This window comes from Echiichthys vipera, assembly GCF_963691815.1.
Source record: "Echiichthys vipera genome assembly, chromosome: 18".
In the NCBI taxonomy this organism is placed as follows: Eukaryota; Metazoa; Chordata; class Actinopteri; order Perciformes; family Trachinidae; genus Echiichthys; species Echiichthys vipera.
The window spans coordinates 7,743,781-7,768,128 of record NC_139843.1 but is presented as its reverse complement, the minus strand read 5'-3'; the positions used below and the strand labels follow the sequence as shown (position 1 = coordinate 7,768,128).

The 24,348-nt window shown below is 42.9% G+C and overlaps 2 protein-coding genes across 2 annotated transcripts; one reads left to right on the top strand and one right to left on the bottom strand.

The window, feature by feature from the left end:
• Positions 1–387: 387 nt before the first annotated feature.
• On the bottom strand, positions 388–23,407 carry LOC310961268 (neurotrypsin). Its single transcript, XM_083933285.1, has 14 exons — positions 23,276–23,407; positions 18,778–18,820; positions 11,663–11,905; positions 9,985–10,123; positions 9,721–9,899; positions 9,285–9,432; positions 6,094–6,272; positions 5,518–5,659; positions 5,148–5,368; positions 3,646–3,787; positions 3,260–3,553; positions 2,869–2,991; positions 2,494–2,762; positions 388–2,335 (listed from the first exon to the last, which is right to left on the bottom strand). The coding sequence occupies exons 1-14, from the start codon at positions 23,372–23,374 to the stop codon at positions 1,752–1,754; spliced, it is 2,805 nt and encodes a 934-aa protein (XP_083789411.1). The 5' UTR covers positions 23,375–23,407; the 3' UTR covers positions 388–1,751.
• LOC310961252 (E3 ubiquitin-protein ligase TRIM39-like) lies at positions 13,781–17,696 on the top strand. The gene is made up of 2 exons (XM_083933257.1): positions 13,781–13,825; positions 15,112–17,696. The coding sequence occupies exon 2, from the start codon at positions 15,114–15,116 to the stop codon at positions 16,806–16,808; it is 1,695 nt and encodes a 564-aa protein (XP_083789383.1). The 5' UTR covers positions 13,781–13,825; positions 15,112–15,113; the 3' UTR covers positions 16,809–17,696.
• Positions 23,408–24,348: the final 941 nt, after the last annotated feature.

The window sequence follows — 24,348 nt, the reverse complement described above, 5'->3', positions numbered from 1 at the left end:
TCATACTGGGAATCATCCGTTCTGGACACGTTTGGGTTAATTGTGTAACTTTGATGTGAACAAAGCTTCCACTTTCTAATAAGACATCCTTTATAAGGGATACAGTACACTAAGTGATGACTTTATCATTGGTTAATCGATTATTTATTTATCTCAGTTGTAATTAACAACTTTTGTTTTCTCAGGTTGTGAAAAATCTCTCAGGTTGATGAATCATTAAAGTCAGTGTCTACTTTCTAATATCAAGACTCATTATAAATGTTAATAAGTCATTAATAATAATGCAACATAACAACATTGGTCACAAATTCACAGTGGTGGAAGAAAAGGTAAAACGTACTAATGCTAAACGTATAATACCGCAGTGTGAAAACACTGTTAGATCAAGTAAAAGTACAAACGTATTAGCATTAAAATATAATTAAAGTACAAAAAGAAAAAGGTTTTTCTATGTAGATTGGCCCATTTTTAGAATAATGCATATAATTAGTGATGCATTACTGTAATGTGTACATGACTTTTATGTTGCACCTTGTAAAAGTGGAGCTAATCTTTATTTATATTTAAATCTATTAAGCATCTTAGTACACTCACTTATTAGTTGGTTTATATTTTGTATTAATAAGAAAGACTATTAATAATCTAAATCTGATTAAAGTTATTACAGTTATCAAATAAAAGTCCAATACTTGCTTCCACAGGTGAGTGGAGTAGAAATATACAGCAGCATGAAATGAGAATACTGAAGTAAAGTGCATTTACTGAAGTAAACTTGTACTTTAGTAAATGTAGTACATTTCATCCCACCACTGCTAAATCATCTGTAATTATAAACCCAGAATTTGTCCTTATTAAATGCGTATAACTGATCTATAAATGAATAGTAAACAATTCAAATAAACCCTTTTATAAAAGTGTGCCTTATTAGAAAGTGGTACCCATTGTGTGCACAGATATAAAGCACTTCAACTGAATTCACTTTGATTAAAACAGTCAGGAGTTCAGTAATGTAGCGTTGATAATGTGAATAAATGAGACTACAACATGAAGAATCACTGGTATGGTCCCAAGTTAAATAACTTAGTCGTGGGTCTTAACAGCACGTTCACCAGTAAAGGTAGAAGAGACGAGCCCTGTTGGAAAACACGTCTGAATGGTGACATCTGATGCAGGAGTTTAGGGTTTAATCTGTGTTAATAATCTTAGAGGGAGGATTATGAAACAGCCTTTATTCTAGGTGTCCTTGGGGTTAGTTTGATGGTTTTTGTTACTAAACACGCAGAAGACACACGTTAATAGGTGAATTTTTAGCATAGATTATTGTGTGACCCTCTTCGAAAAGTACCCCCGGAATATTTTAACACTATTGTCCTTAAAATACATGCCATGCTGATTTTTTTGATTTTCCGTGTCGGTGAAAGGCCCCGATCAGCACGCCAGGCTCAACCTCACTGCTGCCGACCCCACCAGTCGTCGTCCTCGCCTCTCGACGGGCTGTAACTCGCATGTAAAAGCACCACAAATCACCCACACAGCTCAGGACGGTCCGCCCACACCGCTGCACTCGCCCCACGATTAGCAACTGCAAACACAACACTGAGTTCAGATTTGAAATGAGTACCGTTTGTACTGACCTAAGTTAGGAGCATCTTTCTGTTCTTTTAAAGTTTACTTCCGTCTTCCTTTACCTCTCCTTCCTCCTCCTCAGGCGGTCACATGGCACAGATGGTTAGCCAATGGCACGGCCTCAATCAGACCTCGATTTGTGTGTTTGTGTCGGCATCCCCTACGCGGTGGGCGTGGCTGCTTTTAGAGTGTGTGTTGAGGTGCTGATTGGTGTGTGAATGATGAGTGTGTATGTGTTTGATATCATTGATTTCATTTGTTTCTTGTTTGAGCTTGCCGTGCGCGTGGGTGTAGTCATCCTTGCCCTCGCCGTGTGTGTGTTCCTCGTGCGTGTGTGTTAGGTCATTGTCAACGTGTGTCAGAACTTCTTGTGTGTCAGTGTGTGTGTGCGTTTCCTGGGGATGCGCTTGCGTGTTGATGACCTCCTCGATCCAGCTCCTGAAGCGGCTGACTCGAGTGTAGAGTGCAGGAGACGAGGGGTCAGCGCAGCCGTAACCACCGGCAACGACCCCAGTGAGGAACCATCGACCCATCTCCCCCTGACACACCAGCCCGCCTCCAGAGTTACCCTGACAACTGTCGTCGTGGAGGAGGCTGGTGTCCGGAGGACTGCCGGCACACAGGGTGCCGTGGCTGGAGAAGCTGTCGCCGTAGCGCTTCTTACATTGCCATGACGACATCAGAGGGACCCAGGATGCAAGAACTGAGTCTACGAGAGAGGAAGGATGAGACGATGTCAGAAATGCTGAAACAATTGATGACTATTAATTAATCGATTCATGAAGAAAACATTTTTTTACACACTAAGTATTATTCGATGCTTAAAACAACATTACTAAAGTACACTGGTGAGAAAAAAACACCCACCTGGTCCTGTCCAGCCAGCAGTAACCATGACAACACAAGAAGATGGAGCATTTCCCCCTGATGATGCGTCCGCAGCAGGAAGGCATGCTGCGTTGGTGTCGGGGTCAAAGGTCAGACAGTGACCTTTGGTGCTGGGTAGCTTCAGCAAAGCCAGATCGTGACCTCCGCTCTGACCCTTGAACTTCTTGTGAACAACCACCTGCTCCGGGGTGAGAGTCTGCTCTGAAGCCCCGACACGCACCACGTACCTGGACGGGTCGCTGCCAAACCTGCAGGAGACGGGAGAGAGGTGAATTTATGCTTCACGGTGTTCGGTGGTCCCGCTGAAGATGCCTTCAGCGTGAGAACTGATTTCTTGTTCAGTGTCTGATTCACCTGCTGATGCAGTACGCGGACGTCAGGGCCCAGCAGGGGCTGATCAGAGTCCCACTGCAGAGCGGACCGCCAACTTTTTCTTGAGACTGAAGCCACACTGACACCTGCCATGGCCATGTGGTCCTGACAGAACGGAAAAAGATCAAAATCAATCACTGAAAACTTTAATTACAAAGGTGTTTTTGCACCAATAAAGTAAAAAACAACCAAGGTGAGTGTTGCACTACCTCAACTTGACCCATTTTTATAGCAAAGACTTTTTTTGTTCTTTTTTGACGTACTCTACTATAACTTTTTATTGACATACCATTTCATTGTCAGTTCCTAAGTCACCAGGACAAAGCTACAGATTTGGGCATATTTTACTAAAAAATGACATCCTAAATCCTACCTGAGCATGTTTTCCTGCCCCTGGCTTCTCCTCTTGCTCTCCTCCTCCACCAGCTTCCTCAGCCCACAGCTCAGCTCTTGAGGCTTGACCTGCACCGCTGACTCCTGCACCGCTGACTCCTGCGGCGTGACGTCACACCTCACCCCTGCATCCACCCTGCGTCTGCAGCCCTGGACGCTCTGGCCCAGAGAGGGACACTCTCCAAGGAACTCCTCTTTTCCTGTGCACCTCACCTGGTCCAGGTGGATGGGCCCTTTCCCCTGACCGAACCCTCCCGCTGCCACTGCTCCACCACTGAAGAGGGAAAAAATGTGTCTTTTCAATGCATTTAAAAATAAAAAAATAAAGTAATTCTCTGTCTTTTATGCAAGCATTTAAATGTGAACCTGTGCCCAAGCTGTCTGCACACCACGGCCGCATTCAGGTTGTTCCAGCCTGAGTCACAAATGCTTCCCCAATCACCATGGAGATACACCTCGACTCGACCTTCCTTTCTGCTGCTGCCACCCACGAGACGCACCAGGGGACCTGACAGGGAGAAAACACACAACTCTTATTCATATTCATGTTGGTGCACCTACATACTCCAGCCTACACTCACTGAGAGCGAGTTATTTGTCCACTGACGGTGTTAAATGTCACCTGCAGCCTCTTTTTTCAGCCTCTTTTCTCATTCTAATGAACCGTGTGTCTACAGGAGGTGCAGTAAACACCTCTTTATTCTCTCTGCTGTCAACATGTGGCATTTAAACTCTGCGGACAGAGAAAAACACCGCTGCTTTCCCACAGAGGTAATGATACAGCGCCAAAGAAGGAAACAGAAGTCTTTCACAGATGAACAGATAGATAGATACAGCTTTCATTGTTAGTATGATTAAACTTTTTCTTTTAAGGAGTCTCCTGCAAGAGTTGAATAAAGTAAACCGCTCACAGCATGACATTTGACCGGCCCTCTGCAGGAACAGCTTTCCCTTAATAAAGTCAGGAAAAGTCCAAAATTAAGCCAAAACAAAGAAGAAGTCAAAATATAATCTGTCCAATAAATGCATAAAACAGTCATTGGAGAGTCTGTCTAAAGCAGTCATGGCATCATTTCTTTAACTTTGGTACAGAATGAATTGCAGTTGCAGTCATCAAACCTCTGCAGTGCAATGATGTTATGGTTTTAGCTGCTTTTTTGCTTCCTCTGTTCTTGCTAAAATTGCTTCCAATTAATAAAAACTCACAAATTACACAGAAGTCTGGTGTGCTTTCAAACAACGTATAATGAGAGTCGCAGCTATTTTCTCCTGAGTGTGTTGCTGAAAGTAAAGATGCATGTATTTGTATAGAGGTCGTTTTAAAGTACACACATAAATAATAGAAAGTGTGAACGTGTGCACAGATTTTGAGGCGAAACATATAAAGACAAATCAGGAGGCAGAAGAAAATAAAGTGTTTTGAAAGAAGAGAGTTTGGGCGCAGTGTACTGTATATCCTCAGGTAATCTGTTTAAGACGGGCACAGGTTAACTGGACCACGTTTTACCAATCCTCAACCTCACTCTTGTTGCAATAAATGTACCACAAATAAAAAGCACCACAGTTTCTAACTTCATATAGAAATTTAAAATGTAATTCAACTCATCTGTACGATCAGGATTCTGATGAAACGCTGACAAATTAAGTCGTTTCCTTTGAAAACAGATTTGTGAGACAACACTTTTTCCTTGTTGCTCCTTGTAGTTTTATGCACATTGTTGCAGATGTATTGTTTATTTTTATCTGTACAAACTGCTCGACAGATTGTGTCTAAAAACTTTAATTTAGGAGTCAAATGCGATGAAGAGAGGCGTTATCCTGTTCTGAACCCAGTTTGCACGCAGCCCTTGTTGATCCTCATCCCTTACCTGTGGAAGGGGAGATAACCGGCACTTCATTGGTTTCTTGGCTGGATCGGCTTCTGCAGCGAACGCCGACGTCCTCACTGTGAGAGCAGTCGGTCCGGCCCCAGATCCCGTGAGGGCAGTCGAGCAGGGAGGTCTCGGATCCCTCACAGTGGACGTCGTCCAGGAGGATCAGACCGACGCCCTCGCCGAACGCCCCGTCTGATACGACCTCAGCGTGGCCCCTGAGGGTGGAGAAAGAGGTAGAGGTCTTTGGAGATTTGTGTATGTCTGATATTAAGAAGCTTTTTTTCAATTATTTTATTTATGTACTCATCTTCGTGCTCCTTTCACAACATATGGAAAAAGATTAATTTGTGTTTCGCCGGCGTACCTGTAGCCCAGCTGTCTGCACACCACGTCTGCATGCTGCTGAGTCCAGTGGTCGTCACACACCGTCCCCCAATCGCCGTTGTGGAAAACCTCGACCCGACCCTCCCAGGGACTGTCTCCTCCAACCAGACGCACCACCCCGTCTGAAACAGTTTTACATTGTGGCCGTTATAAAGCCCTGTAAATGTGATTAAAGGCTTACACTTGACTCGACTCCAAAGGAAATCCTTTATACAAGATTAAATTTTATAGCTGCTAAGAATAATGTATCATTTTCAGATTAATTATTAATCTGATATCAGTTTGATGAATAGTAGCTGTTATTTCATGCCAGTAGATGTTACTCCTCAGGCCCCATAGATCCTGTTACTGCCTGTTATAAAGAGGACGCTGCTGCTTCATGAAGTAATGATTTATTGATGTTCGGGGCTATAAATAGCAGCTTGAGGCCTCTCAGTGTGTACATTACCCTGTGTGTGTGTGTGTGTGTGTGTGTGTGTGTGTGTGTGTGTGTGTGTGTGTGTGTGTGTGTGTGTGTGTACGTGTGTACGTGTGTACGTGTGTGTCGTACATTCACCTGTATAAGGGCTGCAGGAGACCCCAGCATCCTCCATGTGGTCGCAGTTGTGCTGCTCCCAGTCAGCGTGGGGGCACTGATCCAGGAACAGCTCGTTTCCTGTGCACTTCACAGCATCCAGTAGGATCGGGCCCGAACCCTGACCGAAGTGAGCCCACGACCAGGCCTTCGCCACACCACTACAACACACACACACACACACACACACACACACACACACACATACACAGACACTTTGATTTCTTCCCTTTTTAAACAGGTACACTGTTAAAATCGTCATGAGGGGTTCTCCAACCGGAGAGTCGGTCAAACATGATAGTAACCGTCTTTCAAACTACAAGCAACGTGACCAGCCATCCTCAACAGTATCCCAAAACATGAATCAGCATTAAAAGAGTGACTAGCCTCCATAAAACAATTGTGATTTAGTATGCAATAACATTTTTATAAAAAGTATAGTATGAGATAAAAATGTCATATTAAAGTCAAGATAGTATGACATTAAAAAGGCATAAAAAGTCATAGTATAGTATGTCATAAAAGAGTCATGGTCTAGTATGTTATAAAAAAAAAGTAGTAAAATGTCAGTGTAATATGTCCGAAATGTTATATATTTTTTTAAAAAAAGGTCATGTCTTAAAAAGGTTCTTACAAAACAAAACACTTTCAAATAATTAAAAGTTAATTACACCTAAAATAAATCAAATCCTTCACATAAATAATGAACAGCTCCTGTAAGGATGTTCCTGTGCTGATTATTTATTGATGCCGAAATGCCACAAAAAGCATTTTTCAGCGTGTTTGTGTGGGTCCCTCCGTGCGTTTCTGCTCCTGTGTACATCTCAAAGTAAAAGCACAGAGAACCTGATACTGGTCTTCATCGCATTATAAAAGACCCCAAGCTCCTTTAATTTGTATATTGAGGTCGGCGAGTGTATATAAAGATGCGGTGAAATAAAAAAATCCTGTGTATTGAGTTTTAATTGTTCAGTTTTCTCTTTTAATGAAAAAAGCTTCTCTTGTCTCTTCCTGTAGCGCGTTAAAACTGCGTTTTTATGACTCATCTTGACCTCGGGGGCATATTTATCCACCAAATATTATTCAGGGTACAAGTTAACACCCATCATTCAAACCACATTTGACTGCGGGCTTGTTTGGTAGTAGTTGGTAGAACAATATGATAGGAGGACTAGGTTTGGATAAAAGGTATGAGAACGTTAAAAGAGCATAACATATTTCTAATGCAGGAATCAAGGAGGGGGGGAAAGGAGTCACTTAATTGTCCTTAAGTGTCTGAACGCAGCGTGCAGCTGTGAGAGAATCGGCATCAGAACATCTATTATTGAGCGGCGCAAACACAGATGGTGACATGTCCCACTGTGTTAGAGGAGATGAAATGCAACCTAATGTTGAACATGCAGGGAGTTATTTCTCTTCCCGGCTACGGCTTCATCACTCCTTTGACACTTTACACTTCCTCTGCAGGGGAGGGGAAACATTGTCTACCTGAACAGACAGTATACCAGGGTTTTTAATAACTGAAATGTATTTCTCGATAGACCTGGGCGACTGTGGCTCAGTCCACGTGTCGAAGTGTACATGGGCAAGACACTGTACCCCGAATTGCTCTTCTTGCTGCGCATGGGTGTGTAAATGTGGTGTGTGAATGCTTAGATAAGATGGTATGAAGATGTCCACTGCCATCAGTGTGAATGCCTGTTTGAATGGGTGAATGTGACAAACACTATGAAAGCGCCTTGAGTAGCAAGAAGACTAGAAAGGCGCTTTATACACAAGTCCATTTACTTTTAAGGGAAGCGTCTCTTCTCCATCTGGGTGTTTCTCCTGCCCTCCGCACTCCGCCTGTGGTTCAGCGTTAACAAGGGCTGTTCTCCGCGCTGAGGACCATCTCAAACCAGCATGGCAGGAGTGAGAGTGAACCAAAAAACTCTCCCTCTAAACAGAGGTGAAGTTAAGGAGGAGATTCACTATAACTTAACTTCCTCCTGTCCACTTTTTAAGGTATATTTCTTATTTTTGTTATTTTCTTAATTATTTTATTTCTTGTTTATTTCTTATTTTCTTTTCCTTTTTCTGTTTGTTATTTTTTTCTTCTGCTCATTTATTTTATTCCTATTTATTTCTTCTTTTTTTCATTTTTTGATCATTTATTCTATTTTCTTGTTTGTTATTGAAGTATTTTTTTCTTCTTCTCATTTATTTTATTCTTATTTTTTTATTTTGGTTTATTTATTTTTTCTTGTGAATTTCTTTTATTTCTTGATTATTTCTTATTTCTTTTTTTTTGTTTCTTTTATTTATTTCTAGTATTTTTCTTCTTTGCTTGTTTATTTTTTTCTTGTTTATTTCTTTTTCTCTCCCTTTCTCGTTGCTCAAAATATTTTCTTCCAGCTGTTCTTGAATCCTTCCTTCCCTTATTTGTTGCTTTATTTTCCATGTTCTTCCTCCGTCAACTGATCCCCAAAACCAAGAGTGAATTTCTTTTATTGCCACCTGACTTGGTAAACTTCACTACCTCCAAACAGAATTGCAGTTAAGAAGGAGACATCCAACACATTTTAGTTCCTCCGCCACTTCAACAAATATAAAAACACAGACTTTTCAAGGTAGATTTAGATAAAAGTCATATTTTCTTTTAAGCGGGCTTCAATTAGCACCATGCTCACCGCATACTCACTTTAGGGATATTCTACCTGAACGTGTCTTTCAGTATCCATGGTGACATCGGTGTTTCTGTAGTTTTACATGTTTATTTAAAACCACCTCCTCCCCCTATTATCAAAAATGATCTGACTCCTCTGCGTTAAAGAAAGATTAAAGTACATGAATGAAACACATGAATGAGTCACACTGTTGCACTGGATCACATGCTCCTTCATCTTGTTAAAAACGTCATTTTAAATCAACCCCCGCACACATAAATACTCACAAGAGCACCAAATGTGTTTTAGCCCGCGGCTGAACGTAGTCCTCAATGAACGTACTATTTACCCCATCGCCCTGATGTTTTAGGAAATGAAAAAATAAAACTATATATTTGTGAATTGATGCCAGCCTTATCCTTTAATGCAGAGTAACGTGTGATTTAATGTGTGAACCCTGTTGTAAAGGCTAAATGTCACCACACGTTACCTCGGTGTGAAGGTGTGAAAAATCCCTGGTGCACGTACCCGAAACCCAGCTGTCTGCACACCACCTCAGCATCTCTGTCATCCCACTGGTCGTCACAGACGGAGCCCCACCTTCCTGTGTGAAACACCTCCACTCGACCTTCAAAGTCTTCCTCGCCTCCGACCAATCGCAGCGGAGGGCCACTGCCTGAGAGAGGAGGTAGAAATATACCTATGTAGGTCAAACAGCATCCTTCCCCCTCAAATTCATTAAACATTCTCCTTTAGTAGCATGGTGGTGATTAAATACAATACTAACAAAGTATTAATGTATAAAATATGGCCACTCAGTTTACTATAAAACCAAAACAAATCATTTTTATAAATGTCTCAACAAAAAACAAAGATAAATCTCTCCGTGCGTCTCAGGCGTGTTTGTGTGTGGGGGGGAAATATTCAGGTCTGGCTGCAATGACACTGCTGAAGTCACACTGACCTTCTGGCGGCGCACACACCACTGCTGCCTCGTTTCCATGGCTACAGTCACCGGTGACGAACGTCCTGCTCCGGCACTTACTCAGAGTGTTCTCATCACCGCGGCAACCCAGACGCTCGTAGTGGAAGAGGCCGGAGCCGGAGCCGAACTGAGAGTGCTGCAACGCTGCCCCGATGTCACTGTTGAAATAACAATGAGAGCAAATGCATCAAAGCCGTGAAACATCAGTACTGAATGAGGAGTTTTGTTGTTTTTCTTTCGTACCCCAGGCCCAGCTGCCTGCAGATCACACTGGCGTCTCTGTCGGACCAGTGAGAGTCACACACCGCCCCCCACTGGCCGTTCAGGTAGACCTCTACGCGGCCGCTGCCAGAGGACGAGCTGCCAACCAGACGTGCCGCGCCTAAAAGGCAGAAAGAGACAAAACAACAAGCGGTATCACAATTTCATCATCGATTATTTGTCTTAAGCAAGGGGGGGGCAGTGGAGGGCCATTGTCCTGCATGTTTTAGGTTTCTCCCTGCTCTAACACACCTCAAACGGTTTTCAGACATGTGACGAGCTTTAGCTGCTTGATAACGAGCACATCATCAGATTCAGGTGTGTTGGAACACGGAGAAACCTAGAACATGCAGGGAAGTGGCCCTCCAGGACTGGAGTTGCCCACAAGTGCTTTACAAAAGACATTAAAAGCATCAGGGAAAAGAAAACGCATAATACATATAAAAGATTTAAAACATTAGAAGAGGGTTACAGTTACAGTAGTTACGGTGCAGTTTACTGAAAAGCAGCAGCAAACAGAAAAGTCTGCAGTCTTGATTTATAAGAGTTGCAGCAGACCTGCAGTTTTCTGGAAGTTTGTTGTGCAAAAAAACTGAACCCCAGGTTTTTTAAATACTAGGGAAAAGAGCGGCCTGGGATTGCTTCCACGCGGCTCTCACAGATCGTTCCCCAACACGTGAAATATTGATTACATTTAAACCATTTTTTTCACGGTTACATGCACTAACATAGGCGAGAAACTGGGATTACACACAGAGGCCCAGGACGCCGTTACTCCACTTTATCTTTACATAGAAAATATTTGCTTGTTGTTATATGAACAGTTCCTTTAAGCTTTTATGGCAGTAACAGTTAACAGTTACTGAGGACAGCTGTTACTGAGAAACACTGACCTTCATTTGTGTTTTAGGTAAATGTCTAATGTTCACTCTCTTTATCACTGTATTGGCCTAAAATATCTGGAGCTGAATACTTTACTTAAGTTTACTTAATGAAATCATCATCTTTTTGGTAAGGGTGTGTGGGGAACGATTGGCAGAAATGGAATATAATATTCATAAGTATATTTTCATTGGTGTATAATCACCTGAAACCCCCAGAAATGTTTTTATTATGTCAGCATGAGCCCTGACAGCAGGTCCTCCTCCATGGGGCCACCATGTTCCTACAGTAGCCCAGAACGGACAAACTAAACACTGCTGAACATTTGCAGTTTTATATCATTTGTAAATTGAATATCATTGGATTTTGAATTGTTGCAATCAATTTGCAGATGTTACCTGACAAATTGCGATGAGCATTTTCAGAATTTCCTGCCATTTTATTAACCACTGGATTTAATGTGTTGAAAACCCGAGAGCCCTTAAAGACAGCGGTTGAACCAGAGATAGATTTCCCTCTTAGAGCGGTTAAACTATACAGTATATAACAAGAGAAAATCAATATTATTCATGTCATGGCCTCACAGATTAAATGAATTAAATGTATTTAATTGGTGATTTTTTTTATGAGAACCGCTGTATTTTTTCCATATTATGCCTTTTGTTTGTTTGCCTGTGTTTTATTCTAAATAACCATGCTTTAAAGAGGTAACCATGCTTTAAAGAAGTAACATTATTATTATTAATATAATAAACAGTCCTGGTCAGTACAGTCGTACCCTGGTGGCAGTCGCAGTAGGCCCATCCGATGGCTCCAGAGTTTTGTCTGAAGAAGCACCAGGGGTTGGACTCTCGGTCCGGGTTCCTGCAGTAGCTGTGGTCGCCCAGCCCCCGGCCCGGGTACTGCATGACGTAGTCTGGAAACTCGGTCCACTTCAGACAGGGGGCGCCAGAGTCCGTCTGAGACACGGTGCCGTTGTAATATCCCAACTCTGTGAATCCCTCAGAGCAGGACAGAGGCACTGCACAAAGAGAAGGAGGGAGGGAGGGAGGGGAGAAAGTGAGAAATTGTTAAAGAAGGGAGAATAAGATGTTTTGGATGAAAGGAGGAGGATTTGGGTCAAAGAGGACAATGTGAATAAGTTTGGACGGCGTGAGAGGAAAGGAAGAGTTGAACTGCTCTTATTCATGTCGCATTATCCCCATGTCTGTATTACATCTGAGCATAAAAGCTTACATGGATGACTCTCATATGCTGTCCAGTGCCTCAGCAGGATCCTTCCTAAATGCATTCACTCCCGCTGATCCACGCTGAACTGGTGGAAAAAACCTATAACCTCGTTCCGGACCCTTCACTCAACACAGGGGTGATCAGACACACTTCCAGTAATCTTCTCTGAGAAGGAAGAACGTGTGAGTGAAGCTCAGACGGACTGAGAGGGAAACTGCTGACATAAAAGTCGAGCAAAATTAGGCCAGAAAATGTGGAGCAGGTAATATACCGCGGCCTGGTTAAAACCTTGCATCACACATTAATGAAAGGGAATTTAACAAGCATTTAACAAGCAAAGTGGTGAATAAATACAGCCGATACACTAGTGAGTGCACTCTGTTTGACGACAGGTTACACCATGAAGCTCTGTATCTTTGCTTACAGGACATTTTTAATATGTCATTCACCACAATCCAGCTGATAGTTGTTGAGATATTTCAGTAAAAGCTTAAAATGGGGGCGGCAGATGGCACAGTGACTAGAGCAGTCGCCCCTTGTAAAGAGGCTGAAGGTCCTTGAGGAAGCAGCCACGGGTTTGACTACGACCTGCGGCCCTTTTGCTGCATGTCCCCCCCCCTCTCTCTCTCTCACCCATTTCCTGTATGTCCTATATAATAAAGGCTGCCCCCCAAAAAAAGCTTAAAATACCTGCTGACGGCACTGAAGGAAAAACCAGGGTATTAGCAACGTCATATATTTAATCATTTGGGAACACTAAATGTTTGCACGCTTTTTCATCCATCAGTCCAAAAGCTGTTGAGATAAATAAAAACATGACATCACAAACACTGTCACCAATTTATTAGTTGTTACTTCATTTTTTTGTGTTTTATTTCTTTCGTTTGTTTCTTATTTCTTATTTTCTCTTGTGTATTTCCAATTTTTGTTGTTTCTTTCATATATTTTCTTTCTTTTTTTAAATGTCTTGATGTTTATTCTTAGTATTTCCATATTTATTTCTTATTTTTTTCCATCCTCTCTTCCTGATTATTCTTTGATCCTTTCTTCCCTCATTTGTTGCTTTATTTCCTTACTTCCCTCTGTCCTTGCTGGCTTCCTTTGTCAATTGATGCCCAAAACAAAAGTGAATGTTATTTTTTGCTTGTAATGGATCATTTCCCCCCCTGTGGTGTTTCTACTTTCACTGGAGACATTCCATCTTTCTCTGCACACATTAAAGCTTTAACAATTTTTCAGGCCAAGCGACTAAACTATGATTAATGGTGGAGGTGCTTCAGTAACCAGCAGCAGCCTTATCTCTTCTACACACACAGCTTGGCCGTCCTGGGACATTATCTACGCCGTGCAACCCTAACACACAAACACATGCACACACATGCACACACACACTGGGTCCAACTTGGAGGAAGATAAGAAGAAGAGCAGAAGGGGGAAGCAGTGAGAGTGTGAGAAACAGGAAATCAATCATGCAGAAATGTACTGAAATATAAAAGAAATCCATCCTCAGACATCAATAATACAGAACACACTCAGACCTTGGACCCAAAAACAACCCTCACTAGAGTCCAAATCTAAAAAGGCCTCTTGACTTCACAGACAGAAAATGTGTCTGTCCCTTTAAGAAACACGACACAGCAGGAAATAAAAGCCCTTCCCTAGGAAACAACCAGGCTCTCCAGTTTCTCTTTCGAGACCAACAACGACAGTCGTAAGTAGTCTTTACTGAGACAAACTCTCATTATAACACATGAGAAGAGAGATCTGTCAGGTTTATGTGGCAGTCGCATCCCACTTGCTGCTATTTGAGCAGTTTTGTTGGGTAATGCTGCTTTCTCAAGCACACGTGCTATGATCAAAAGCTCCACAGCAGCTGCTAAATAGATGAATGATTATTCTGTTCAGCTGCTGTTTCACTATGAATCTCAGCTTTGTGTTGTTATTTTTTATTATTTTATTCTCGCTTTGACACGCAAACATTCTGGGCTAAGGGCAGCAACACTCTGGCTTGTTTACATTTCTTTAAACCACTCCCAATAATCTTGGGCGATGCCAAGTTCAGAGGCAGCAACAGTGCCTCTGCAAAACCCAGAAATGAAGCCTGAACTTCAGCTCACTGGACACGTTAAACCACAGTTTTGCCAACTATATGTCGCTGTTGCAGAAATGTATTAAGCGGTTATCACATAAGCTTGTGTTGAGTGGAACTGATTGGTAGCTTACACTGGTGAATATCAATGGTGCATGCTGCTGCCAGAGATAAAAAGATATGCCACATCAACTCAACTGCTTTAACATCAGGTATGAGAGGCTTTGGCCTTTTCCCAGGTGTGTTCGCAACCCAAGACGGTCCGGTTGGCTCTGGCAGGTACTTAGTTTGTTGCAGTGGAAGTAAGCGGTACCGTCCTTATACACTCACCAGCCACTTTATTAGGTACACCTGTCCAACTGCTCGTTGACGCAAATTCCTAATCAGCCAACCACATGGCAGCAACTCTGGTCTGAGTATTTGGGAAACTGCTGATCTACTGGGATTCTCACGCACATCCATCTCTATGGTTTACAGAGAATGGTCCCAAAAAGAGAAAATATCCAGTGAGTGGTAGTTCTGTGGGCGCAAATGCCTTGTTGATGCCAGAGGTCAGAGGAGAGTGGCCACACTGGTTGGAGCTGATAGAAAGGCAACAGTAACTCAAATATCCACTGGTTCCAACAGAGGATTGCAGGAGAGTATCTGTGAACACAAAACACCTACTTTCTAGCAGATAGGGAACAGCAGCAGACGACCACACTGACACTTTATTAAGCACCAGGTGCACTGTATAAAGTGTTTGTGAGTGTATAACTGATTTGCTGGCTCTCCACCTTTTAGTCTTACAGCTGCACGCAGATAGAAGTGTACTGTAGCCCCGGGTACTGTATATCCGCTGAGCAAGATTATGTTTATTTGGATTTTCTGTCTTAAATTGACTGTTTTTGCATGTTTTTGTTTTTCAGAAATGGCCTCTAGCAACAGTCTCTTATCCGAGGAGCAGTTTCTTTGTCCCATCTGCCTGGACGTGTTCACTCAGCCAGTTTCCACTCCATGTGGACACAACTTCTGCATGTCCTGTATCACGTCTTACTGGAACGAAATACCACACAGCCAGTGTCCGATCTGTAAAGAAACATTTGAAAGGAAACCTGACCTCAAGGTCAACACTTTCATCTCAGAGCTTGCATCACAGTTCAGATCTCTTCAAGTGACAGACACTCATATCTGCAGTGCAGACCGGCAGCAGGCACACTGTGGTGGTGCGGTGCTGTGTGATGTTTGTACCGACCCCCAACAAGAGGCCGTCAAATCCTGTCTGGAGTGTCTGACTTCTTTCTGTGACGTCCATCTAGAGCCTCATCGCAGAGCTGCCGGCCTGAAGAGACACACACTGGTTGACCCCTTGGCGAGCCTGGAGGACAGGATGTGCAGGGAGCACGCCAGACTCCTGACATTGTTCTGTCAAAATGACCAGGTTTTGCTGTGCGACGTCTGCAGTAGTTTCCACAGCGTGATCCATGACGTCGTCCCTGTGCAGCGAGCGTACAAAGAGATGAAGGCTCAGCTGGGGTACACCGAGGCCAAAGTTCAGAAGATGATCCAGGAAAGGCTGCAGAAGGTCCGAACCATGAAGGAGTCAGTAGAACAAAGCAAGACAGAAACCAGAGATGTGATAGCAAACAGCATTCAGGAGTTGACAGCGCTGTTCTCTGAGATCCAGAAGATCCAGACGCTGCTTGTAAAGGTGATCGAAAAGAAGCAAAAAGCAGCAGAAGAACAAGCAGAAAGGTTTATTGGCGGTATGGAGCGAGAGATCTCCGAGCTGCAGGAGACAGCGATAAAGCTGAGGGAGCTGAAACAGACTGAAGACCAGCTTTGTTTCCTCCAGAGCTCCCCAAACTCATCCGTCCTGCCACACACAATGGATTTGTCCACATTTAGTTTTGATGGACCAGTGGAGATACAGCACATCCAGAAAACTCTGAGTAAATCAGCGTCTCAGCTGCATATGGTGCTGAATAAAATGAACACAGAGATACAAGAACTCTCTGAAGGCACACATGTGTCAAACAAGGCTACACTGAGAAATGTGCAGCAGTATGAGGCGGACATTAGGCTCGACCCTGAGACAGCTCACCCCCGGCTCATCGTATCTAATGACAGGAAACGGGTCAGATACAACATGGATTTATTTTCCTGGGGAGAACCAATCCTGAGCCAGAACATGCTTAATACTGGACATCTGGCGGTTCTGGGACAGAATGGATTCTCTTCATGCAAATTTTACTTTGAGGTGTTCGTGGGTTCGAAGACTGAATGGTGTCTGGGCGTGGCCACGGCATCGATCCAGAGCAGGGGGGAGATTGTTCGGAGACCTCGATGTGGACTCTGGGTCATCTGGTTCCAAATGGATAAGTTTGAAACCGTGTGTGCTCCGAACGTGCCAGTACACTTGGGGAAAGTGGAGCGGGTCGGCGTGTTTGTGGATTACAACGGAGGGCAAATTTCATTCTATGACGTACAGACCGCAGCACTCATTTACTCGTTTACGGAGTGTGTCTTTGATGAAGAACTGCTTCCGTATTTTAATCCTTGCGACAACGAATTGGGTTCAAATTTGGAGCCGATGATAATTGTTCCTGTCAGTCGTGCGGAGTGAATGGAAGTTTCCACCTATTTTGAATGTTTTCACTTGGTTGGGTGGGAGTTATGTTAGGGATAATGCAGAGCACAGGGCATGACTCTCCTAGTCCTTTATGCACACGTTCTTCCTGTAATAGTGAAGGTTTTCGTTGCCGACGTACTCTACGGGGGAATTGTTGGGTCTATGTAAATCATAAATAAGTCATGGAGTGTGGTCTTTACCTACTCTGTGAAGTGTCCTGAGATAACTTTTGTTATGATTTGGCACTATAAATAAAATTGAATTGATTTAATTGAAAGTCTGCAACACTGCAGCTTTTGGTAAGGGAAATAACCCATAGTGCAAAGGTTAATAACTGATAACTGTATATACAATATTATAAGTGTATATAACTGTATATACAATATTTAAGTATAAATACACTTTCATGCCTCTGCCTCTAATAATCTAACAATTATTTTTTTAGATAAGGTTTCAAAAAAATATTTGTCGAATCAGCAGTCAGTCATCATTTATCATCATACTTCGTCGATTCTCTTTCTGAAATCTTTCAAATGTTCTGTCTTTGTGATTTCACAAAGTGCTTTTCTATTCCTCTGACTGTTTTCGGCTCCTACATTCAGGCACTTATGCTGATGACATTAAATCTGTGCAGGTCTGATCTTTGGAAGGAGGCCATGTTGTAGCTCATTACAGCTCATTCGCACGAGAGACCTTTTATTCAGTTAGCTGCTTCAGTTTCAGGGTTCTGGTGTTGTTCGTCGCTGGTTCACTGTCATGACTTAATGGGACACTTCAACACCTGTGTTATTAGTAACACTTCACCTCTTGCTACTGGACATTTGAATTCTGATGTTGATTCTGTTTTTAAACACAATATAAATGTCTTGCTGTCATTTTTTTAACCTGTATATGATCTGTCGTGGCAATAAAACTTTTATAGCCAGCTTGATTCAATTTTAATAAAGTAAAAGAAAGCATTACGTAACAAAACAGGGCAACATTTTCATTCTCTCATTTTGATCTTCGGTGAAAGCAGGACATCTTAAAACAAACATGTCTGCCTCTTTAAATTCTCCTCTCTTCACTACTTTTACATTTCACTTCTTCCTTCCTCCCTCATCGTGTAGCCCGTGCCTCATTCATGTTCTTTTATTCAACCCAACACCAGCAGCGCTCACACACACACAACACTCGGCACTAACACCCTCCTCATTGCCACGACAACGGTACTCTGCCCATCGCCATGGGAACACTCAGTCTCCCTGCTACCCATAATCCATTTCCCAGCCACAATGAGTATTTGACACGGTTCACACTCGGAGGCTTGCTGTATGGGGGGTGGGTGATGCGTGGAAACAGCATCTTCTACACCAAACATACAAATTATATTAAATACGGAATATGGAAGTCTGTTTTTCACTGTTTCTCCTGGTTTGGACACAATTTGGTGCAACAATGAGAGAAGTGGAGGGAACAGACGAGCATCTTGTGCAGAATTTGTAATCCAGGTGCCAATCTGTTTCAGACAGCCTTGAGGTGGTTTCCACATAATCCAGCTGGTTTAGCTGGTTTTCCCAGATAGGTGGGAGCTGTGTTTGCAATTGCATGCCATCGCAACACACAGCTCTAAAAGCACATGGATTTCAGGGAATGGAAATGAGCCTGAGAAGGAGGAGTTCCTCGCCCCACCCCCCTAACAATGCCTCGGCACCTCTCCGGGATGTAGAGAAAGAGAGAGGAAAATTAAAGCGCAGAGGGGTGCAGGGCCGGAGGGAAGAAGAGAGGTGAGAGCGAGTGTGGGAGCATGTGGATAGAAGAGGTAGGAGAACAGAAGGGTTTCATGAGCGTCTGAGTCAGAATGTGGTTTAAACTGGAGTGAAAAACACAGATGGAGCAGGAGAGAAGAGACGGTGTAGGAGGAGAGGCCGGATGAAGGGACGCTTGATTTACAGACAGGATGAGAGTGTCACCTCCCCCTCACCTGAGTTCTGCACCTCATTTAAGTAACTGTCCTCAGCCACCACCTGCAGACAGGAAGAGAGATGCAGCCAGTTAGACAGAGGACCATAATATCAGTTTATGAGCTCCATCAGTACATCCGTTGTTATTAATACACAAGCAGCCTAACAACAAGACAGACTGATGAGGTTATTAGGTGTTTTTCTGTTCCTTCAGTCTGTTAATCAGCAGAATATCTCAGAAACTTGGTGGAACAATTCAGCACTGGGCCTCTGGAAAATGAAGTAATTTATATATGGAGAGAAAAAAGTTACAATATTACCGAATATTATTTTTAAATGATTTATGGTTTAGCAATCCACATCCCAACACAGTGAGTAAATGTTTCCACCTATATACAGTTTAGCGTACACATCACGTCATGGTCACTCAGCATTCACAACGTGTCATGCACATTTGGAAATCTGATTTATAAACACACATATTCACTTTCTTTTTCGACATTCATTTTCACTTTTTGTACTTCTATTTCATTATGGATTAAACAAATAAGATATAACATGTAAACAGGAGGTAGCTTTTGTGCTATTACATGGATTTTGTTACCTTTGACCAACAAGGCTTGCTGTTTACCCCCGTTTCCAGTTTTTATGCTAAGCTAATCATCGTCATACTGAGTGTACAAACATGTGTGGCATTAATCTTTACATCTAACTCTCAAGAAAGTAGATAAGCGTAATGTTGAACTATTACTTTAATGATTTGGCTCATCACTCTTGGTGTATTTGACATGAATGATCATAACTATGTCCTTAAAACGTATTCACGCAGGCAACTACACTGTAAAAGGTTTGGAAAAGATTGTGCTCATGTTTTTAAAAAAAAAAGAAAACTGATAGTTGGTGGGAGTCTGCAGTCAGAGTCAGACAGTTATCTATTTTCAGGTGAGGACTGTCTCTTTGAAGGAGTTGTGTAACTACCAAATGTGATGGTTCTCAGAATATAGGTGATGGATTTAAATGGCCACTTATGGAGGAATCTGACTCATTCTTGTGCAAAAAGTACAGTAAAAATGTATTTACATTCTGTATTACAGGGTACAAGTCCGACTAATTATGAAATTTGGGGCGGCAGTAGCTCAGTCCATAGGTGATTTAGCTGGAAACTGTAGGGTCACTGGATTAAGTCCATGTGTGGACCATGTATGGAGCGTGGACTGGTTGCTGGAGAGGTGCCAGTTCATCTCCTGGGCACTGCCAAGGTGCTGTTGAGCAAGGCACTGAACCCCCAACTGCTCAGGGCGCCGGTCACTGGCAGCCCCCTCGCTCTAACATCTCTCCTTAATTGCATGTATAGGGCATGTGTGTGTATTTCGGGCCTGTGTGTGTAACACTATTAATAATAAGAGTGAAAAAATTCTATTTCCCCGTTGCAGGATAAATAAAGTAATTCTTCTTCTTCTTCGAAATGTGAAATATTCTCGGGTCAATGCCAGAAACCAGCCTTTTCACAATTTACTCACATTTGTGTGTGAGTAAATTCATGAACAGCAGGGAGCACCAGTCAAAGGGAAAAATATAACAACTATAAACCACACAGGTGTGAGAGCATAGTGTACAGTCTAAACACACACACACACACACACACACACACACACACTCTCTCTCTCTCTCTCTCTCTAATAGTAAGAGACAGCATCAGATGATATCAGAGAGAAGAGTGTCGGTTTCATTTTCAGAAATCAGGTCACACCTTAGCACGGTGGGGCAATGTGAAGATGAGAGAGCCCATACATGTACGTCACACACACACACACACACACACACACACACACACGCACACGCACACGCACACACACACACACACACACACACGCACACACTTTAATGATATTACAGCAGGAGCAGGTGACCTGTGGTAGTGAACATGGGGGCTGATATTTTCATTCATATCAATCATGCGGCTCGATTACAGCGGTAGTCAGTTATGATGATTTCACAGCTGAGACCAGTGCTTGACCATGCAAACACACAAACACATGCACACACAATAGAGCAGAGACTGTACAAACAGACAGGAGGAGATACAGAGGCAAGTCTATCTCTGCTCTGGGTGAGACCACATTACTGCAGGGCTCCAGACTGATGTGTTTAGTCCAACCTTTTAAGTAAAGTTCTTTAAATTGAGGTCGCTTGCTGTTAATCATCCCATGCAAGTTTCACAACATATATAATACTTTTTGTGCGCAAGTCCCTGATCAGAACAGAAAGTGGGACAGACGTCGTCACAGAATTGGTTAAAAATCTTTGTGACGTGGTGACCAGTTACAGTAGTCAAAATACTAAATCACAGCAAATGTATTGGTACGATCCACTTGTCTCATGACACACCATCTCTGTTACAGTTTATACTGTAGAGCAGAGTAGGGATCGACTGATATAGATTTTTTAGGTCCGATGCCGATACCGATTTTTTTTTGGTCAGCCTTAGCCGATGACCGATACGGACTGCCGCTTTTCTTGAGCCGATACTTTGAGCCGATGCTACTTTTGCTCATAACAAATGTTACGAGTCTTAATTTTGTTTTAAAAAGGAATATTTATTGAACTGAAAAAGGCGTCTCCAGCAATACGGTGCTGCCTGTGGACGCCTGTCTGTAAATAATGCCAGGAAAAAACTAACAGCGGACGCAGAAGACGATAATATCAGCCGATGTTTCGGTCTAGAGCAGAGTTCCATAAAACTGGTTGATGCAACACAGCTACTCGACAGTAGGGCAGCAACTCATAATTATTTTCTCAATTAATCAATTGGTCTATTAAAATGTCAGGAAAAGAAATATGTCCATCACTATTTCAAAAAGTGTGTTTGTTTTGTCTGACCAACAGAACAAAACCCCCAAATTCTCATTTAAGAGACTGGAACCCGTAATTACCATGGGTAGATTTATTATTTCCTCATTATGTTAGACGTATATAATGTCATTCTTTGAAAAAGGGTTGGTGGATTTGAGCCTAGACAAATGTATACGCCAGCAGGTGCTCAACACTGGTGAGCTGGCATCTAAACAAGACTGTCCTCAAGAACAACAGCGTCAGTCTTTCCAGCAAGTTCCCCCAAACAACATACTGTATTTACGTTCCTGTGACTAAGCTTGTGTGGCCCTGGTTATTATGACGAGAGCGAAGGAAGGAAGAAAGAGTGACAAAGTCTGCGTAGGTATGTTGAGTCAAAACAAAACATCTGACTTTGAGGTAATTGAACGATCCTGGTCATGCTGTAAAATTGTTGCTGTTGAATGTTGGTTGGTCTTAAACGCCTGCTTATTATTGTACCCGTGACGACAAAGGTATCCTAACCTTAACAAATGAATCATTTACACCTAAACCATGAGCTTTTCCTAAACATAACCGCAAACACGCTGATGGAAGATCCGACCATGTTGGGAATTTGATCCCACCACTATACTTCCTGTTTTAACATGAAGCCATCTTAACACTTGTGATCTATAAATTACCAGAGGTGATTACAGAGCACAGCTGGGTAAGATCATTTCCACGGATCCTTTCTGTTTCCTTGTGAACATGTATGATGTTTTGTTGTGATGTTATGCAGCCTCCTTTTGATTTGTCTAATGAAGTTGAAATGAAAAATCATGAAACTCATCTGCAGTGGGCTATTTGTGCTACGTGCACGGCTGCTTTCAGCTTTGGTGAGTCTAATTAAATCCTGCACATCACTGTACTCCACTAATGACTTCTACACAGTACACAGCTCTGTATGCTGCACATTAGCACAGCACACACTGACTAGTACAACAGGAAAATTAATGTATTTAACTATGGATTGATTTAGCATTAACTGGTTGTTTTGCAAACTCATTTTTGTCTTATGACCCTGACTTCCAGCTGAGACTCTGTGTGCTCTGACCCACACCTGACAACACCACCTGCTTCACTAGTTTTCGGCTTCGACATGTCTGAGTTGACCGATATGCTGTGACAAGCTTCAACAGCCCGCGGGGTTCAGAGGACACACCGATGGGTTCCTCTCATGATATCCTGCCGAGGGGACCGAAGGAGGAGGAGGAGGAGGAGGAGGAGGGGGGTGGAGAGGTTGTGATTGAGACCATGCATGACTGTGCGCGCGTCTTAATTGTACAATGCGCTTTGATTGCACCATTAATTGACAAAAAAAAAAAAAAGACAGATGAGATGGTGCTCTTTCAACGCCCCGACCTGCACCTGCTTTATTGGAAATGTAATAATAAATCAATGGTGAAGAATGAAAACACACGAGTCAGTCGTTAAAGATTGCATTGCCCTGAATTCTGCTTTATGCAATCTAATTATCAGTCGGCCTAATTAAGGTTTCTCTGTAAAACGCAGCTCAAAGCGCGACTGTCACGGGACATGGCTCAAGGAAAAAAAAATATGAAAGCTGAAAGGAAATTCAGGCCACATTGCAAAATCAACCCCATAATCAGCATCAGCATCATCATCAGACAGGAGTCTACGTACCTCCGCCAACAACGGCAGCCAGAGGCAGGCGGTTCCAATCAAGCACAACATTTCCCGGCTGGTTAGAGCCATCCTTCCCGCCCGGTGTGTCCGTGTCATAGCGAGAAAAGCCGCCGCTCCACTCCCATCTCTGTGTCCAACCTGTCCGCGAGGTGAACCGTTATCCTCCGCTGGTCCCGAGCTGCTGGGAGAATAAACGTGGTGTGTGATGAGGAGGATGATGATGATGTACGTGGGAGGTTTTACGCACAGAGGACAGGGTGCGGCACTATAAACGCTTCACGGGATGGAAAACACACACACACACGGAGACACACACACACACACACGACCCAATCCTGGGGGTAAAAGTGTTGAGCTCTGCATAAAACCTGATGCCACCAGCATCTCTCTCTCTCTCTCTCTCTGCCTCACACACACACACACACACACACACACACACACACACACACACACACACACACACACACACACACACACACACACACACACACACACACACACACACCCTAATGATATTACAGCAGGAGCAGGTGACCTGTGGTAGTGAACATGGGTGCTGATATCTCCATTCATATCAATCATGCGGCTCGATTACAGCGGTAATCAGTTATGACGATTTCACAGCTGAGACCAGTGCTTGGCCATGCAAACACACAAACACACAAACACATGCACACACTGCAGGGCTCCAGACTGATGTGTTTAGTCCCACCTTTTAGTCCTAAATGATAAAAAAAAAAAAACAATCTGTAACAAGTAAAGTGCTTTAAGTTGAGGCTTCTTGCTGTTTATCATCCCATGCAAGTTTCACAACATATAAAATACTTTTTGTGTGCGAGTTCCTGATCACACCAGAAAGTGGGGCTCTCTGTGAATAGTTGTTTCCCTGCAGGTTAATTACTTACAAACTACTTAGATTTGGCGTGTGGACAGTTTTGCAAATGACCTCTTCAGCTGATGAATGAATGCCACTAAATCCACCTACACAGTCACACATAGAGGCTCTGATGTATGAAAATGAACGAACAATAATGCATTTGTATTCACCAACTCAATGTTAAATAATCTAG